The sequence below is a fragment of the Protopterus annectens genome, chromosome 1.part0 (assembly GCF_019279795.1).
Source record: "Protopterus annectens isolate FY-2018-M chromosome 1.part0, PAN1.0, whole genome shotgun sequence".
Taxonomy (NCBI): domain Eukaryota; kingdom Metazoa; phylum Chordata; order Ceratodontiformes; family Protopteridae; genus Protopterus; species Protopterus annectens.
In genome coordinates, this window is record NC_056725.1 from 817074286 (window position 1) to 817094093 (window position 19808).

Here is a 19808-nt window from a genome sequence, read left to right on the forward strand (position 1 = left end):
CCTTGATAGGGAAAGAGTACCTAGCCTGCAGTCCAAATGTATCCTTGGCCTCTTCCCATTCTATTACCTTTCTCTCTCTCATTATTTGCTCTCAATACCTTAGTTTCTTTGCTCATTGCAAACTGATGCCCTCTCCTCTCCTCTTGTCTCTGAGGTCTCTGTATCATATTAGCTGCTGCCTCTGCTGCATAGCTCTGGAAAAACAGGCATTTCCCAATCTGCTAGGTGCCTATTCATTCTCAACCTCCCTTTGCTATCATCCTATGTTGAGGGGTGTTTAGCCACATGTCTTAACAATGGAGGTGATCAGAATCCTGACTATTTTCTCTAAAAGAATTAACCTTCCTGGAACATTTGCCCATCATACTTAACCACGTTGTTCCTCGGCTCTGTTTAGTTTCTTTCTTTAATTTCCCTTATTGTTGGGTAAACATTGATCCTTAAATGTTTCATTCTCTCTGGTTTGAGCAGGGTAGTTCTAATTTCATCTCATTCCCTTCTACAGCTCCAGTCCCTAAAATAGATTCTTATTGGGTACTCTTGGCACTGACTTCTCCAACATTGCAAGTAACATAGTTTGTACATCCTAGAGCAAGATCATGCAATCACCTCCAGACATGCTCAGATGTATTTTATCCACCCCACATCCATCTCTGTAAAGGTTCTAATTCTTTGTGATAACTTCTCAAATCACCATAGAAACCATAGAAACCTCATAGAAACAGACAACTGGTGCCAGAGCCATGGCCTCAAGATAAACGCCAAAAAGTGTATAGTCATCCCCTTTGTCAAAAACAAAGTGCCCACAAATTACCACATAGGTGGTAATCCATTGAGTACAGAAGAAGTAATTAGGGACCTGGGGACCCAAGTTGATAGCAATCTCTCATTTGACAACCACGTGGCCAAAGTGGTTAGAAAAACATTTTATATAGCCCACCTAATAATGAAGGGATTCACATCTAGAAAATTAATTTAAAATGGGTGGCGAAAGCCAAACACACTGTGGCTAGGCTTATAAATGCCCTAGGGCAGATAGCCTAGCATGAACCTATGAACCTATAACCACCAGGAACAAGGAGACAATGGACAGCCTTGTCTTGCTCTTCCACATAAGTGGAGTGGTTTTGACATGACCCCACACCCTCATTCAGCATTAACCTTCCTTTAGAGCCACCAATTATGGTCTTTACACCCTGCAGGGATTTACCCTCCCCCACAACCTGAGTAACGGATTTGATCAAAAAAATTAAACTGACCATACTGAATGCTTTTTATATGTCCATTTGGAAGATCATTGCTTTGCTGAGCTTCTCTCTTACAACCACTACTAAATAAATGAACTATATTCTCCAGTGATCAGCAGGGGGGCTTCCTGTTTATAAAACCTACTGCGGTTCTAACTTCTTAATACTTCGGACAATTGTTCTTCTAATCTAGCTGTTAGCACCCTGGCAAACAATTTCACAACTACGATAAAACAGCTAAAACAAACCACCAAGGGGATTAACTTCACTGCAATTCCAAGAATAAAGATAAAAATATATGTCCACATGCGAGTGAAGATAACAGCTGTGAAATATTCAGTCTCAGTCAATAGGCAACTGAATCCTAGTTCCACACAACGATAATGACACCAATTCAGCACGGTTTCTGTATAAGCAGGTTTTATTAAATGCTAGCACAATCAGTAAGCGCTTTCACCTCCACGGCTTTATCACCTGTAGGTAGTTTGATAAAGCTGTGGAGGTGAAAGCGCTTACTGACTGTGCTAGCATTTAATAAAACCTGCTTATACAGAAACCATGCTGAATTGGTGTCATTATTGTTGTGTGGAACTAGGATTCAGTTGCCTATTGACTGAGACTGAATATTTCACAGCTGTTATCTTCACTCTCATGTGGACATATAATTTCACAACTACATCGCCTGCACAAATTGGTCTAAAATCTGCTAGTCTTCATGATCCCCTTGCCCTTGGGACCACCACCACCACTACCCGATTATAGATTCGGAACCTTAATCCAGGATATAATAAAACAGTTACTTAACATGCGCACCTAATCTGAGACTGGCTGATCTATAAAACTCCCCATGAAAGTAACGCTCTCTTCCCCATTTTCAGATTTCCTCTGTCACTGTTACTCCCCTATTTCTATTCCCCAAAGTAACTCAACTATGTCTTTTTCCAGAAACTACTTTTCCCAGTTATCAAACATCCTTACTCTTCCTGAATACTCTGTATACAAATGTTGATAAAAATATCAGAATACTTCATGTAGATCACATCTCTTCAGAACCCATTTTACTTGTCTTTCTTTATTCCCCTCACTCATTCCTGCATCTTCTCCTCCTTTAACTTTCATAACATATGCTCAGGTTCCACCTCTCCTATTGTCTGACAAGTCTCTCTCTCTCTCTCTCTCTCTCTCTCCTCTTTCCCAGTTCTGATTCAATCTGAGATTCATACAAAAACTTTAAATAATCTCTTGAACTCTTCATTTTTAGAGCCTGCAGCTCTCTGTCTACTTCCTCTTTTCCTTGTTTGAGCCACTGTTATTTTTTTCTCCCTCTGCCGTCCTGTTCCTGACCTCTGCATATGCTGTTACCTTCTCCCCGCGGGTTACCTTAAAGGACAACAACAGCATTCTATTATTAAATGCTCAATGTCTCTGCCTTTTTTCCTTATTTATTGCCCCTGCTATGGATAAATAACAATACAGCGTTTAAAATATTTTAAATTGACTGTTTCTCGCTTACTAGAATAGTACCTTACTGTACTGTGGTGGTTTCACTTTCAAAAAACTTTTACTCCACCCTTGCTGCAGTCTCCAATTCATTGATGTCATCAAGGCCAATGAATACAGGTAGTTTTCAGGCCAGTTGCCTCCCCAAACTAACATCACCATGACTGTCCTAAAAACCCACCCGTGCTGTCACAGCTCCCTGGTCCTTCCACTACCCATACAGAAAGTAAAGGCTAGAACAAGGAAACAGTACATGAGTCAAGTCTCCTGCTGTGAGCTGTCAATCACAGTAGGTAACAGCTCAAATTACCCTTAGCACTTTAACAGCTAGGAAAGTTAGGTGTGAATGGGGTGGGAGATGAGTCAAAGAAGTACAATTCAGGCTTCACAAAAAAAAATGCAGTTGAGCCATTCTAAAAAGAAGCAGAAGTAAAAAGCATTTTGAAAGTCTGTTCTGCGGCATTTGCAGTGTTTGTGTTTTAAGTAGTCACTGAATGGCATGAAATGTTACTTAAAACTGACTGAAAGACAGCAGTGTATGCATGTAAAATCAATGCAGTGACAGGAGCTTTAGGAAGAAAGAGGCCTGAGTGATGTAACTTTTTACAGTTGAGCACTGCATTTTGGGATACCTAGTAGACTAAACAATCAGAATTACTTCAAAATGCCAGACCCCATGTGGTGAGACTCAGAAATTACGTATAAAAATGTTTAAAAACCTGTAAATAGTCCCAGAGTGGTGTTAAAATGTAAGAAACACCAAACCATGATGAAATAAACATGTTTGTTTGAGTCTGTGGGTGCGGATCTCCTTTAATGATATTCCATTCCATTGTACATGTCTTGCTTATTAATTTCTGTTTTCCACTATAACCTTGCTTACAAATCACTTCAACTACTAGACACCATTCATGTCTTTCCATTTCCCAGGATCCACCGCCAACCCTTTAATTGTTTCCTCACACCTGACCAAGCTAATATCAGCATAGTATGGCCAGAAATATTTATTTTCTAGCTTTAATACCTCCCTAACATCTATTTATCTATCAGTATCCTGTCAAGCTGACTTGCTTTTTATATATATATATTATATATTATAATATATATATTATATATTTAATATATATATATATATATATATATATATATATATATATATATATATATATATATATATATATATATATATATATATATATATATATATATATATATATATATATATATATATATATATATATATATATTGCATTTGTGCATTCATTAAGCTGCAGAAGATGCTTACCAAAAATACTACCAATCAAAAAGGTTGAATTCTATGCAACTATCTTTAGGTCCATCAATAATATTTTAGTAGTTCCATCATGGAACATTTCCTAGTAACAATATGTCTAAATATGGAGTTACGTAAGCTCTTATACATTTTTGGTTGCCAAAAATATTGGTATTAGTATGTGACTATCAATAGATGACAAGCTAATTCAGTGGTAATATAACCAGAATTAGTCAAACAAACATTAAATTTCTTATGCATAGCATTAACACCATATTAAGTATTTTTTTTTTAATTCATATGCTCCTTATTCAATGCAGAAAACATTTTGACCATATAGTCATCCTTATGCAAAAGCACCATGGCATCCTTTTTATCTGCTTTTTTGATATAAGTGCTATCATCATTAATTAAATTATTAAATCTGTGACTTTCATAACTAGAGAAATAATAACACCTACCTACATTTCTATTATTTAGCAAATCCCTAATGTCTTCCAGAAAAGATTTCCCAAAATATGAAATGGCATGTTAAGGCAGAGGTATAAAAGAATTTGGCTTCTTAAATAAACTACAAGCTTCAGGCATTACTTGTAAGTTCTATTGATGTGTGAACATTTTCAAACTACTCAGTGTCTCTACTAAATCTGCCTTGAGTACTATACACAAAAGTAAAACCTTTTGCAGTGCATATGATTCTTGCTCAGTATTTTGCCCAATACATGTAAAATGCAGTGGTTACCAGTGATGCCCTCTCTATAATAACTGCAGTTTCGCACAGTATGTGGGTTTGTTCAGTATGATGTATGATATAATTGCTTTGTAACTCCTTGTGTCATTACACCCACTTAATGGCTAAAAGGGGTCTGAGAACCAGCCCACATAGCCAGTTAGCAATGTATTAAAAGAAATAAATAAATGTTCAACATCACCACCATCAGAAAGAAATTAAAGTTCTGCTTTCATTTTTAATTGGCCTCAGCCTCTTGCCATTTGACATAATTGTTAGAGCTCCTCGGCTTCACTCAACATTGACAACTGAAAATGTTAAAAACCATAGAGACTCCCATCGTATTCTCATCATTCAACAGGTCTGAAAAGATGGACTTGGAGACAGCTTAATTGCATGTTGTGGTAAGGTGCCTATAGATTCAAACTGCTTGTACTTCTGGGATCTGGCTTCTGATCTTTGTGAGCAAGCGAATACTAGTGGATATCTGTTTTACAGATTTTAGCCAATCTTTTAACTCTGTTTTCCATGAGGCATCAGCTGAACAAAATGTCAACAGTGGGCATAAACCAGTCATCGAATAAGTTCCTATAAAGAATGTCATTCCTCGAGGATCAATATGATGACCCTTTTATTTATCATCGTTATAAATGACATGCTGTGTCTGAAAATTGTTGGTGTGTAAAGAACCCAGACAATTTTAAAACAGTATCCATTAAAAATATCTGAGCTAAGATCATAGTAATATGCAGTTACCAAATAACATTAAGAAAATAATAAGCAAACTCAAAAGACCTTCTGGATAACTTCCAAACGAGTGCCATATTGCCACAAGGGAAATTAAAGATAGCCAGACGCTATTTCTGAAATAATTTTGAGGAGACCTGGTTTGTAAATTAGTACAGAGACTTGGGCATTTTTGATGGCAGACTAATCTATGCAGGTCATACAGAAACTTCTGATAGAATAATTGAGAGGAAGGTATGTAACCTCATGTGATTCAAATTCTAGAACATTCTATCTTGTGATTTATTGGTATGCCACACTGGCAAGATTCATCTTGGAAATCAGAAATATAGTCTGGCATTCACAATCTAGGAAAATGAGTAACAAGTTAAAAAGGATGAAAGACAATGTATTAAAAATCACAGGGCTTGAAAGAATATAATAGGCAAACCTTAGGAACTTTAGGCCTTTATGTGATAGAATATAGAGGTTTAAAAAGAAGGTTGGTCTTGGCTTATAAAACTTTTTGTGGCAACTTCTCATACCACTGCCTAGGACTGCAAAGAGAAAAACAGATATTAAACTTAAGAGACATCCGTTTTATGTCTAGTGAAGGTAACTCTCAATAGCTAAAAGAATAACGTGGTATATATAGCATGAGAACTGCATCCAGTTGGAATGCAGTGGCAGTCTGTATAAAATAAAAACACAGCACGAGTTCAAATTAAAATTGGACGGATATATGGACGACATGTTATTTGGGTTCCAGATAGCAGGACATAATGAGTCCGTTATGATTCGACGTCATGTCTTTATGTCATTATCTGACGTCATGAAATGAGCAAAAGATGTTCACAGGGACTCTGCTCTTAAATGTTTCTGTTATACACCTTCCATATACTGAGCTGTACAAGCAAGAGCAAACTGGGTGGTCATAACTAGAAAGGGATTCTGTAAAGTGCATGCTACGTAAATATTACCAAGTTATGATGATGTTATTAATGAATTTTTATTGAAAATGGGGTGTAAATTGATTGAATTACACTGTATTAAAGAGGAGAAACTTGAACGTGCGACAGAAGACCTGCTGTGTCTCAGATGTATTCGGCAAATGTGTGATCCTCCTTTATTTAAATAAATAGGCAAATTGCATGGACTTCATTACTGTGGTACTCGCACATTTCACTATTATGTGAAGTCCTAGATGTTCTTTCCAGTGTAATCAGGATTTTTTTTCCTTTAAAGGAAGCATTAAGACTTAACTAAGTGCTGCCTGTCTCAGCAAAAGAAAGATGGTGTCTACTCCATTAATAAATTTTACATTTTGAAAATACTGCCCAAAAATTGTGCATTTGAAACGGTTCTTGTTCTAGTTTCCATTCATTAAGGCGCAACGCTTTATTTTCTCGCATAATTCTCAGGCTCTTACTACCAGAATAAGGAACAAATCCAAAAAAGTCAGGTACAATCACGGGTACTTTTTAAAATATTACGATTATTAGCTTGAGAATTTCCCATAATAAGACAATGTTAACATGTATTTTCTGTCATTATTTGATAAATGTAATCTATCACATTTTCTCTTAAAATTATCAGTTTAATAGAGAGATTAGGTGGGACAAAACACATTTTTGAGTCAAAATCAAGGACGTCTCTGAAAATCAGGGACAGTTAAGAGGATTCTCTCACCCTCATAGCTTCCGTGTTAAATGGCGTGTCAAATGTAGGTGCCAAGTGAAGAATGAAAATAGACCATCGAGTGGTCCGATCTTACTAAAAATTAAATATCTCATTTTAGACGATGCCCGCTACGAAACTTAATGTTTCTAAATAAATGTTTTTCCTGAGAGCAGTTGTCTGTAAATACAATTAACTTTATTAACGGCCTATATGCTTTCCCGTTTTATCAAAATACCTCTCAACCTGTTTGCACGGGAATTATGTACAGTCATATAAATAATGGAGGGCAATTTTAAATGTTATTTTATTTCACATAAAAAGCTACTACAACAACAGGTTTTGCATCAGCATGTATTTGCATTTTCTGAAAAACAAGAAGTATGAAAATCTGATGAATAGCATTATTCCATCCATCTATCCATCCAAACAACTTCCATTTTCCCTAGTTTTGCACAAGGGGTCGGGGTGTCACATTAAAAGTGATCATCATCTAGAGCCAAAGTTCACACTGCTGACTGTAATTCTCGGTGATTTACCAGAAAATCAAACATTTTACAACGGACATGACAAACTAAGAGGCAAAATCATGGTCATTCTTCAGACATCAGGAACACGTGAGGGTATGATATCAAAGTAACTTACCCGTCACCCTAAAAGATGTTCTGTACTTGGCTTGAAGGCAGTGTATTTTAGATTATTCTTAGAAATTAAGCTGTGAAGAAGGCACAGCGGTTATTCCTGGCACAGTAAAATGCCTCAGGTGTACACATTTCCAGTGGCACATACTTTGGAACCCTCTGTTTTCTGAACTCGTACAAATTGTACAAAGTTGTCCAGAGGAAATACAATACCGCTCGGCATGTCCAGAACAACGGTGGTCTTACAGTGCGCGCGCGCGCGTGTGTGTGTGTGTGTGTGTGTGTGTGTTCAAAACTACATGCCATTAGTGATAGATTTACCACATGTCCCACTTTGCGAGGGACAGTACTTCTTTGGTCAGTTGTGTCCTTAGAAAAAATAGAAAAATGTCAAATGTCCTCAGATTTTTGGACAAAAATATTTCCAAAGATTTCTTTAATAGTTGCATAAAACAGTTATTTTGTATATAAAACACCTAAATGCCACATGAAATAGCATTAGCAACTCAAATGCTACAAGAATACACTTTTATTTTGGCAAAAAAAGAGAAGTTTTGTACTTTAAACTGGCCATGGGTATGTTTTGTCCTGCAAAATCTGACGTTTCTACAAAAAATGTCCCACTTTGGACATTTGAAGTGGTGGTAACCCTATTAGTGTGTGTGTGCGTGTGTGCGTGTGTAATTTTTGGCCTAGAATGATTCAACAAGCTATAATTAAGTAGTAGGGTAATACCAACTCTTTTTCAGCTATTACACATATTCCAGACCTATTTCCAAAAACTCACACCCTGCCACAATGCATTCTCGACTACTCACCTGTCGTTTACTTTCTATATGTTCTTATTCTATGTACCCAGATCTCTGATGCCAGTCTTAGACTTTCTTTGAGGAAAGTATATTTCTGACCTGTCCCCCGCCATAATCTCCGGCCTCTCGTGTATTGCGCTTGGTTATTATTCATATAATACAAAATAAGTAAAAATTGTGTAAAAACGAGAAACGATACAGAGGATTTATGATTTAGGAAATGGTAAAGAACGAATGAATTAGAGATCGCTTGTATATAAGTTAGTGATCTATGATTTTTTTAAGAACTTTTAAGAAGACGTGTATTAAAAAGTGAATTTATACTGAGCAAATTAAAGCATGCTTGAGTTTTGCGTTTCACTGTAAGGTGTAGATATCTAATATAATGTGCAAATTAAATGAAAACATACGATAAAAAGAAGAAAAGAAAACAAAAAAGAGATGATATGCAAAGCACAAAGCTTTATGATTTTATAAGGGTGCATTTGGCCCTAAAATCACTCTTTTTAAAATGAAGAAAGCACAATTTGTGCAGATTTTAATAATTCAAGTTTTCAGCACTGAATTTCTCATAAGTTAAAAAGTTCACATGGTGCACAATCGTCGGTCTATTCATTTGTCGTTGCTTTTTGGCATTTGGGTTCCCTGTCTCGAGACAACCTCTATTTGCTTTGTGTCAGTTTTTGGATAGCAAGAAATAAAAATGTTATGCCTTGCAGAAGTAAAAGTTCCAGTAAAACTAATAAATCCATACTTGTAACAGCAATGTGGTACTTCCAATTACGCTTCTCCACCAGAATGTATCAAATTGAAACAAGACAAGCAATATACACTCATTCCAGTTTTAGATTAGTTTATAAACTAAGAAATTGTGAACATCACTAACATAGGCACTGCATCTGGATTCCTCTTCTATTTGCCGCAACCTTAAAATAGAAATGGGATAAACCCCAACACTGCTGCGGTAACAAGTATAGCGTTATTTCAAGCGAAACCAGTAAATTTAAAGAATATTTTTACGCATGCTTTATTTGCGTGTGAGGAATAACTCAGTTGTACAGATTTTTGCCTCATATTTTCGGTCCGTTCCCTCTAAACTGTATATTTTTCCTCGCAAATTATTGAGGATTGAAGTCACTAAATAATGGCAGACATTTGAGTTCCAGAGTTCATAACCCACAGAAATTTATGCTAATGAAAAACCCGTAGTTCTATAAACCTTCTAAGGTTATAAGACCAATATTTAAAAAAATCTGTCCCTGGTTTTGGTCCTTTGTCCCCCATTATCTTTGCCTCTGTCCAGAATTCTTCTACTAAAATGTTGAGGTATGTGCGAGGTTGTGGTGAGGTAGGGGGTTTCATTTTATATAAAGCTCAAGTTGACGGACTTCAATTAGCCGTGCAGCAGATATGATAACGGAGGCGTTCAGCTGCATATCTTTCTGTGCACAGCATGTATAAAAATATAGCATTTCATATGAACACACACACACACACTCACACATCACGCCTCCCGAGGCGAAAAAAAAAACATCTGTCCGTATCCAGTCGTTACAGCACTATGCCTGTGTACAAACGTTACACAAACTCCTTTATTATCAGTGACGGTATTTGTCATGAAACATCTATGCGTGTTTCCCAACGCACGGCTGTAGGCTACATATTTTGTTGGCATTTCTCTGAATGCACACTTCTGCAAGTATTTGGCTTAACATTAGAAGGAGCTTGCATTATTGTGACTCAGAAAACAAGTAGATTTACATCTGACGCTCCCAGACCAGGTTACACCATCTGGGGTTTGAGATGTCTAAAAGTCACACACTCAATTATTCGTCTGTGCACTGAAAGTAAACTTCCAATTGATGTGTTTGGCCCATTATAATGAATGTAAGGGCTTATCTCAGGATACTGTTAGATTTGTAAGACCATGAATCATATGACCTTTCTTATTATATATATGTAAACATGGGCGTAGCCAGAAACATATATGTTGTACTCACACCTCTTGCTGTTGCCCCACTCACTGTAGGCTTATTATTTTAAAATTACGCAGCTATCAAAATGTCACCCCTATATACTCCAAGAAGAGACATACTGCCCTCAACTGTTGCCACTTTGAGCCATAAAAGAATATTTTTGGAGATGCATTCCATTCAGGTAAGCATGTTTTGTGCATGTACTACATGGACTTAGTTGTGAACGTTATGTGCCCTCTGAAGCCTTCATTTTCTGAGAGATTTTCAGGAAAAATGTACTCATCTGAGTACATAGGGCCGGCCTACCTCCACCCATGTATGTATGCAAGTCACTTGTAGGAACAAATCTTTCTCGTAAAATTATTGTGACTAAAATAATAATAAAGCTGTACGAGAGTTTCGATTGTGTTTTTTTTTTCCTTTCTGTTTTGAGCAAGTGTCCGTGCATATGCACTTATATATATATATATATATATATATATATATATATATATATATATATATATATATATGCGTGTGTGTGTGTGTGTGTCACCCCATATGTGTTTATGTGGTTGTGTCAGCTGTTCTCTGATGTTGATTTAAAAAATGTCCATAAAACGTATGCTTTCTCCAGAGTATAGTGAACATTAAACATTATTAACTTTTGTTTCTGCAATAGTTACAAGTTAAAACTCCAACTAGTCTTATACTGTTAAACCCCTTAGCGCAAGAAATCTGGACAAACGGCCTAAAATATAAACATATTTTAAATATTACTCTTATAACTTAGTTGCCAGAAAGGATTTGTGCTGGCATGTATTTTCTGAAGGATAAGAAGTCTGAAACTCACATGTATGTCACTCTATAGTGTATTCGATATTCAGTGATTTGCTGCAAAACCACACATTTTATGAGCAACGGATCAAAAATATGAAGCAAAATCTGGACATTCTGCGAAAATCTGGACAATTGAGAGGTACGTGTTCTATCTCCTCTCTAAGTGACAAGAAATAATATTTAACACATTTTCCTCAATAGTTATTTTGACTTTTCCCGACTCTTGAGGCCCTGAGGTAAGTGCCCGAAAGTTATGACAGTTAATAACTTCCAACATAGCATGTATTTCTAGAGTCCTTCCTTCACTCGACAGATTCCAACACTGTCTACGGAAAGCAACACTTCGAATAAAATAAGCGAGAAAACTGCAAATGCTTGCAATATTTAAACATTTTATTAATTAATCAATCGACCTTGTATGTATTTATTTGTGTCTGTCTGTATGTAGGTATGTATCTGTTAGAAGGGGAAAAAAACAATTGTTTTGGAACCTTTGGAGGATTTTGATAAATATTAAGTAATACCCGTGTGTGAGGTAGTTTAGAAATGCCTGTTCGTGACCTATGGATCGCAGTTTTGCGCACTCCAGTCAGCCTGACAATTTTTGGGAGGTTCCACCCGTTTGTATCTTAACTGTACTGGTGATGTGACTTTATGTAAGCATTGCTATGCATACATTTTTCCACTGAGCCAAAAAAAAACAGGGCTGTAGTTTGTCGTGGGTTCGATTTGTTCTTCCAAGCTGAGTTTTATCACAAGGGAAGGGTGATGATTGCTAAGGGACAGGCCAATCCTGGTTTTTGTAAGAATTATAATTCCCGTTGTGCTTTATATTTTCCTCAGTAACCCCTTTTAGTAATCACACAATTGTTACTTTATGTGTACCTGCCACATTTTTTCGGACTCACGCTGTTCATGTTTATTTTTTCTTAGGCTGAAATGAATTTTGCTTGTATCAGGGATGTAGCTGAAGTATGAAATATACATCAAGATATTATGTTTGTGCTCCTCCCGTTGTTCTGTCTCTCTCTTTATCTCTCTCTCTCTCTCTCACACACGCACGCACACACACACACAGACACACACACACGCACACACACACTACGCCTCAGCTGTCCAGGTTTTCAAAGACTGTCCAGATTTGTGCCTCATATTTTGGTTTGTTCCTCATAAAGTGTATGTTTCTGGCAAATCATTGAAGAATGAAGTCACCAAATAATGCCATTTAGTTTCAGATTTTATATCCTTTAAAAAATACTGTTAAACGACATTGAGTTTCTGATTTTATATCCATCAGAAAATACTGTTATTTTTTCAGCTTTGTAAGTTTATAAGAGCAATACTTTAAATGTGTCCATATTTCTGGGCCTTTGCCACCCTTCCGTCATTATTTTAGGATTTGTCCAGATCTACTGTGCTGATATGTTGAAATGCTCGCGCGCGCGCACACACACACACACACACACACACACACACACACCTTCTAATGAAGCTGCAGCACATACACTAAACTTTTCATAAAACTGGAAAGCTAGTAAGGCAGCAGGCATATATTAGAGTAAAGACTTGCAATTATTGTGATAGCTCGCTTATTCTGTTTTTGGTTCACCATTGTACCTGAAAATTGGGCACGTAGTGCCCGTGAACTAACCAAAAAGCTGTCTAGTGTCCGAACATGGAAAAGTACTGCGCGTACCGTAAGGAGACTTGAGAGTGGCACGCAAACCGAGTTCGAATCCACAAAGGGGTCTGTCTGACAGGTAATGGATGCGCACGGTCTTGAACTCGGAATACTGTGTTTGGTAGCTTACTGGAAATTAAGAAAAATTGATTTATTTATGTATTTGTTGACATTTGATTACAGGGGGAGTTCCGACTGGGTAGGAATACATTTTCAGTGGAGGCCCAGGGAGAAAAGCTCCGAAGTATTACAAAACATTTTAAAAACAATAATTTATTAAACGTGGAAGTAATATTTTCTTTTATAGACTAAGTCCACATTAAATTTGTTAGCCTGACTGCAACAGTAAACTAAAAGACGTCAAATACACCAGCGCAACTTTCAATCAAAGTGTAAGGGAGTTCAGTCTGACAGAAAATAATTATTGTTTTTATTGAAGGAAAGCAACAAGCAGTCATTCACATTTTGCATTCTAAATGACATCTCAGTGTCCATGTAAGGCATATTTGGTTGCCTAGCTGTGAAAATGAGAATAATTAAGATGCATCATTAAAAATTGCACACTGGTGCTGCCTAGGAAGCGGCTGTGTAAGAAGTAATAAATCATTTTAAAATGTGTGCTCGCCCAGGTAAACTAGATTGCTACGGAATAAAACGAAACAGGTATCATTTGCAGGTGAAACTCCTTGTAGTTTACGAACTGCTGCCTTTAGCTGACGACTTAGTTCCACTTGTTTGCTGCCTAAGTGACAACACAAAGGCTGAGCACCTGACAGGAGGAGTTGCTGTTGGGATGCATACACATTGGCCGGGGGGAGGGAGAAATGGCAGGGCTTGGGTTACAAAGTGGAAGGAAATGCTTTAATTAAAAGCTGCACTCGAGAGCTGGAGTCTGTCAGCTATACACTGGATGTTTTGCAGCTGTGTTGTGATCGGTGGTCGTTTTTTTCTTAATTCATGATGTTGGTGGGCATGGAAGACTTTAAGGAGACCCAGCTGGCTCACTACAAGTCTCCATTCAGCATCAATAGTATTTTACAAGAGACTGCAGACCGGGATAGTCCTTTGGTGAGAGCTGAAGGGAACGGGCACCTGACCCCAGATGAGGACTGTGACGGGGGTCTGAAGGGGGATTCAGGAGAGACCAGTCCAACTTTGAGAAAGGACCAAAAAGAGGACGGGAAAGGAAATAGCTGCAAAGAAGCTGAAAAAAAGAAAGAAAACACGGAGAAGCCTCCGTTCAGCTACAATGCCCTTATCATGATGGCTATTCGACAGAGCCCGGAGAAAAGGCTCACCCTCAATGGCATCTACGAGTTCATTATGCACCACTTCCCCTACTACAAGGAAAACAAGCAAGGTTGGCAGAATTCAATTAGGCATAACCTCAGTCTCAACAAGTGTTTTGTTAAAGTTCCTCGTCACTATGACGACCCGGGCAAAGGCAATTACTGGATGCTGGACCCTTCCAGTGACGACGTATTCATTGGGGGCACCACTGGCAAGCTCAGAAGGAGGTCCAACACTTCCCGTGCCAAGCTAGCTTTCAAACGAGCTACAGGTGGAGCTAATACCAGGCTGGCGTTTGCAGGGTCACTGTACTGGCCTATGGCTCCTGCCCTCCTGTCCTTGCATCAACCACTCCACCACCATACTACCCCATCCTTGCAGGGCTACACGGCCTCCTCTTCCTCTTCTGCACCGCCAGCAGCTTATCTGAATCCCCCCGCCTCTTACACATCAGTATTCTCACAGACTTCTCACCAGCTCAATCCTGCTGGTGTAGACCGACTTTTAGCTACAGACGGAGCTTATGGCAACCACCATCATCACCACCATCTTACAGCAGCTGCCTTCGCCTCTTCGATGCCCTGTGGCTTATCGCTGCCCTGTAGCTCATTTAATCTGCTAACAGCAGGGCAGGCAAGTTACTTTTTTGCACAAGGACCTCAGCACCACTCAGTGACTACAGCACAGACAGCTGCTGCTCTCCATTCTTTCCATGGACCTCCAAAGGGCAATGGCGATCTCCTTGTTAGACCTTCATCAACATCTTTTCGCGCAGGACTTTCTCCAGATTTCTCCAGCTACTTTGTATCTCCTAGCCATGGTTCCTCGTTTAGCCCTGCCCTCCCATAAATCATCTAAGGATTATGTCTTGCTTCAAGGAGCCCATTTTGACAATTAAATTATATGCTTTGGGGTTTGATTTTATTTTATTTTTTGCCATGTAAATTATTGAGAAAAACTATTGAGAAAAGTGTTCTCGTCTTAAGGAGGACATGCTTTGCCTGAATGGGGTTGTTATATTTTCTCCTGGAGCTATGTGGTACTTTTGCACGCTGGTAAATACGAGTAAATTATAACTCAAAAAGCTCTTTTCATCGCAACATTAGCAAACAGTCTTGTTATTATTTCGCTTCTTAATTTAACTGTCTCTCAGTAGTTACCACAGTTCAGTAGGCTATACCTGGATGTGTTGTTTCATATGGAATTGTGCTGTTTGTTTCTAATTTATCACCTATTTATTGCAGAGGTTAGATAATGCAGGTTGTCTCTCTGGTCCACAGTAAATCACATACGAATGATGTGATACATGTATCAGTTTTCTAGTTAGCTTTTGCCCCATGCAAGCAAGCTAAACTATTTATCAGTATTTTTAGAAACAGTCGTTTTCAAAGAACTCTTAATATGAGAATGCTGATTATTATGCACTTTTTAAACTAAGTAGGAATACTATTAGTGAGCTACATTAAAACTTCGTAATTCACGCTGCGTTTACACATGGTTGCAGATGGTGCTTGTGCGTTTTTGTACTGACTTTATACAGTAACTGAATACACACACACACACACACACACACACACACACACACACACACACACACCATATATATATATATATATATATATATATATATATATATATATATATATATATATATATATATATGAATGCATATCTTTTTTCATTCTGAAGAAGTTCCTACACAATAAAGTATGAAAGCTTAATACATCATTATAAGGGTTTTCTTATTTTTATTTGAGACCAGTTCATATTTGCAATAGAAGTTTGTTGGTACATATTTATTATTTTACTTCTGTCAGTGTGCGGTTCTTTATATATATATATATATATATATATATATATATATATATATATATATATATATATATATATATATCTTTACACACACACAAACACGCACGCACACACACACACACACACACACACACATCTTTATATTACTAGTATGCTCAAGAATCTTACTGAGTGCATACAGTATGTTTTGTTTACCACCGCGTTACATTATATTACTTACCGAAAAAGCAGTATAATTTCTACACATCTCTTTGTGTGCTCTGTGCTAAATCATTTGATAAACTGTCAGAAAAAGCTTCTAATAAAATAAGATGGTATGAGCCCCAACGTGGTTTGCGATTAAGAGCAAGGTTCATTAAAATATTTCCACAAACAGGTTATTTATTGCAGTGAGATCATTTGCTTTTCTATTCGTGTTTTAAAAAAAAGCTGTCGTGACACTGCAGACATCATCTCAGAAATGTAATTGTTTATCAGCATATATGATGTTATGATGTAACGCTAATAAATAAAACATACCAGGGTTAGTCTGATCTCTCCAGAATGTCTGATGTGGAAGTGATGCCTAAGATTACATGTGTGTAAACTCAGTGGCCAATGTAACTTTAAAATGTTATTTATGACTTTACAGCTTTTAGAACTATTTATAATGCACATTATTTTACTCAGGACAACTCGAGATGAAATGTAGTATTTAAAAAATAAACTTGAATAATAGCTGTTTGAAAGTCTGCAATTTAACCCATACAAAAGGAATAGCTTTGTTTTATAAAAAGTGAAATCTGCCATTTGTTTAACATACTATATGATTATCCTCTTTTTAGGACAAAAGCACTAGAATGAGACATTTCTTTTTGCTTTTGTGAAATTGTTCTTTTTTTTCTACTTTTAAACCAGTCTAAATTTTAAAGTATAGCTTCCGTTGTTTATTTTGTGAAGGTTGTAATAAAATTGCACTCATGCTATCTTCATGAACTTTGCATTTCCGTTTATCCAGAAAATGAAGACCTGTGTCTTTTAGGCATTTAAGGGAAAACGTATAGGGACAGTTTTGCATTTTGTCCGTTTAAATAAATAAAGTCATAGTTACTTGTTTACCTGTCTGTTTTTATAGTATATTCTAGGCATTTAATTATGCATGACTGTTAAGAGTAACGCTTGACTGAACAGTTTGCGCCGCTTATTAATGTACCATTAACAAACATTGGTCATAAATAACAGAAACACTCTAGGGGGCATTTAAAACCGCCCTATTAAACAGATGTTTGTTTTAATTTATGAGTCTATTTAAAAGAAAATCATATTTGATATTTAACATTTGAATTTTAGCTTATCTTGTTGAATTTTATTGATGCAGCATACACTCTTTTTTTTTCAAATATAATTTTTATTGCATTTCACTTCATAGCATACACTCGATACTTTGCCTGACTAGAAAGCTAACCATAATAAAGCGTATTTAAAATTGCAGCCTATCTCTTAACCATTTTAATGGTGGAACATTGTCAGGGCTACCGGCTTTGTATCCTTCATTCCCTATGTACTGTATGAATATAAGTGTTCAAGGTAAACATTCCGTGTTAAAAAATCTTTGTGCTATACAGAATATCTAGCTTGAAGTCAAAGAACCTAAGGTGAACAATAATACATAAAGTAAAAATCAAAGGGCTCACGAACGCATTGGAAAGTTACCAGACTCTTACTTTTAGTGTATATATATTCCATACAGTACACGTTTATACTGAATAATTATTTTCACATTGATCCCTGTATTGCATCATGCCTGTCTGTTACTCATCTGTACATTGGCAGTAGCTTTAGTAGCTTTCTTCTACCTTTGTCCCTGTTGAATGTCGGAATCGGTAATTTAATGGAGTGTTCTTGCATATAAAAGCAAATAAACAGCACCCCAAGCAAACAAACAAATAACCTACCAAGCAAACAAACAAGGAATAACTTTCTTGCCTCTGCCCCCGATTTTAGAAGAACCAAAAAGCAATCCATTTGACGGACTGCATTATTTTGGGGAACGAAACGAAGTGAACATCATTATCATGCTTTACTTTATAATGGCGTTAAAACCTATCGTCCGTCATTACAAAAAATGCTTTTAGCATTACTCGGCTTGTTTTTTTTTTTTGTTAAGTGCCTATATAATTATGTTCAGTCCTAATGCATAAGCCTGTTTCAAAGCACTTGTGAACACTAAACATAAAGTGTGTATGTGCAAGTCGCATAGTAGGTGTATAGGGACTAACAAAAGGTAGTCTTAACACTACACTTGGAATCATAACTTTCAACTGTCCAGATTTTTTTCAGAACGTCCAGAATTTTGCCTCATATTTTTGGTTTGTCATCATAAAATTTGCGGTTTTCTGCAAATCACTGAAGATTTAAGTCACTAAGTAATAACATGGGGGGGGGGTGGTTGGCACAATGGTTAAGGTGTTTACCTTACAAACACAAGGTGCAGGGTTTGATTCTCACTTGAGGTAATTGGCTAGCCTTTAAATGGCCCACAAGGGCAGTTAGCCTAGTACTAAACTATGAACATTTAAGTTTCTGACTTCATATCCTTCAGAAAATGCATGTTAACACCGATCCTATTATTTTACCAACATTCTAAGCTTATAACAGCAATATTTAAAATCTGACCCTATTTTTGGTCCTTTGTCCCCCATTATTTTAGGCTTTGTCCAGATATCTTGTTCTAAGAGGTTGAGAGGTATGCTTGGAATAAAGATCTCTTTCCTAAACTCTATGGATATGTTTGTCTAAAGAACTGCAAGGAAACTGTCTAGTCATATCATTGCTTACCTGAACATACAGATAAATGTTGTTTACAGCCATTATAAACATAACTGCTTTGACTCAGAATGAAAAAATAAAAATAAAAAACGAAATGGACCCTAATAATAAAGTGGAATCAAATACTAAACAGAAGAAAATTATTAAAATACTGTTTCTGAAATTGTAACACTCTCTTACAAGCATGTCAGGAAACAAGACGACAAAAGTCAATAGTTTAGCTTACAACTGTTTGCTGGTTTTAAGAAATCCTTTTTCAAATGATAGGTCTCATGGTTTCCATGCAGTTATTTGATGGAGTCCTTGGTTTCCCTACTGGGCTTACTTTCTTATTGTGTACAGAATTCTGAAACAAAGCACGTCTTGCCAGCAGAACTTAATAGATGTGCTCATGGTAATCATTCCACAATTAACATGCCTTGTTTTGTGTTAGCAAAATAGTTCCAAATTAACTAAAAGTCTGCGATAATCCTGTCCAATAAACTTAAATATAATAAGGGGAAATACAGTTACTCAGTATGAAACAGGATCCCTCTCCCAAGTACTTAGATCCATTCAGACGTGTGGGAGTCTCATGTTAAGTTTATTACATTAAAAAGATAACGTATTCATTTTATTTATATTTGATTACCGGGGTAGTGCACTGATCAGTACTGCCCAATTTCAGGCTCAGTCCGGATAAATACATTTAAGAAATGTTAGCTTTTGCAATGATACGCAATACAAAGCAGCCTTAACAAACACATAATAGTTTTCAATATGTTTTACTATTGTAAAATAATTTTTACCTTTGAAAATATGAATTTGCCATCCTTAGGA

At 36.8% G+C, this 19808-nt stretch overlaps 1 protein-coding gene across 1 annotated transcript; it reads left to right on the forward strand.

Annotated features, from left to right (window-relative positions):
- Positions 1 to 13972: 13972 nt before the first annotated feature.
- LOC122801554 (forkhead box protein G1-like) lies at positions 13973 to 15938 on the forward strand. Its single transcript, XM_044070990.1, has one exon. It carries the CDS (start codon positions 14037 to 14039, stop codon positions 15216 to 15218), a length of 1182 nt encoding a protein of 393 aa, XP_043926925.1. The 5' UTR covers positions 13973 to 14036; the 3' UTR covers positions 15219 to 15938.
- Positions 15939 to 19808: the final 3870 nt, after the last annotated feature.

Bases quoted from the DNA above. Each gene is read 5' to 3' on its own strand.
- LOC122801554 (XM_044070990.1), top strand. From the start codon at position 14,037: ATGATGTTGGTGGGCATGGAAGACTTTAAGGAGACCCAGCTGGCTCAC.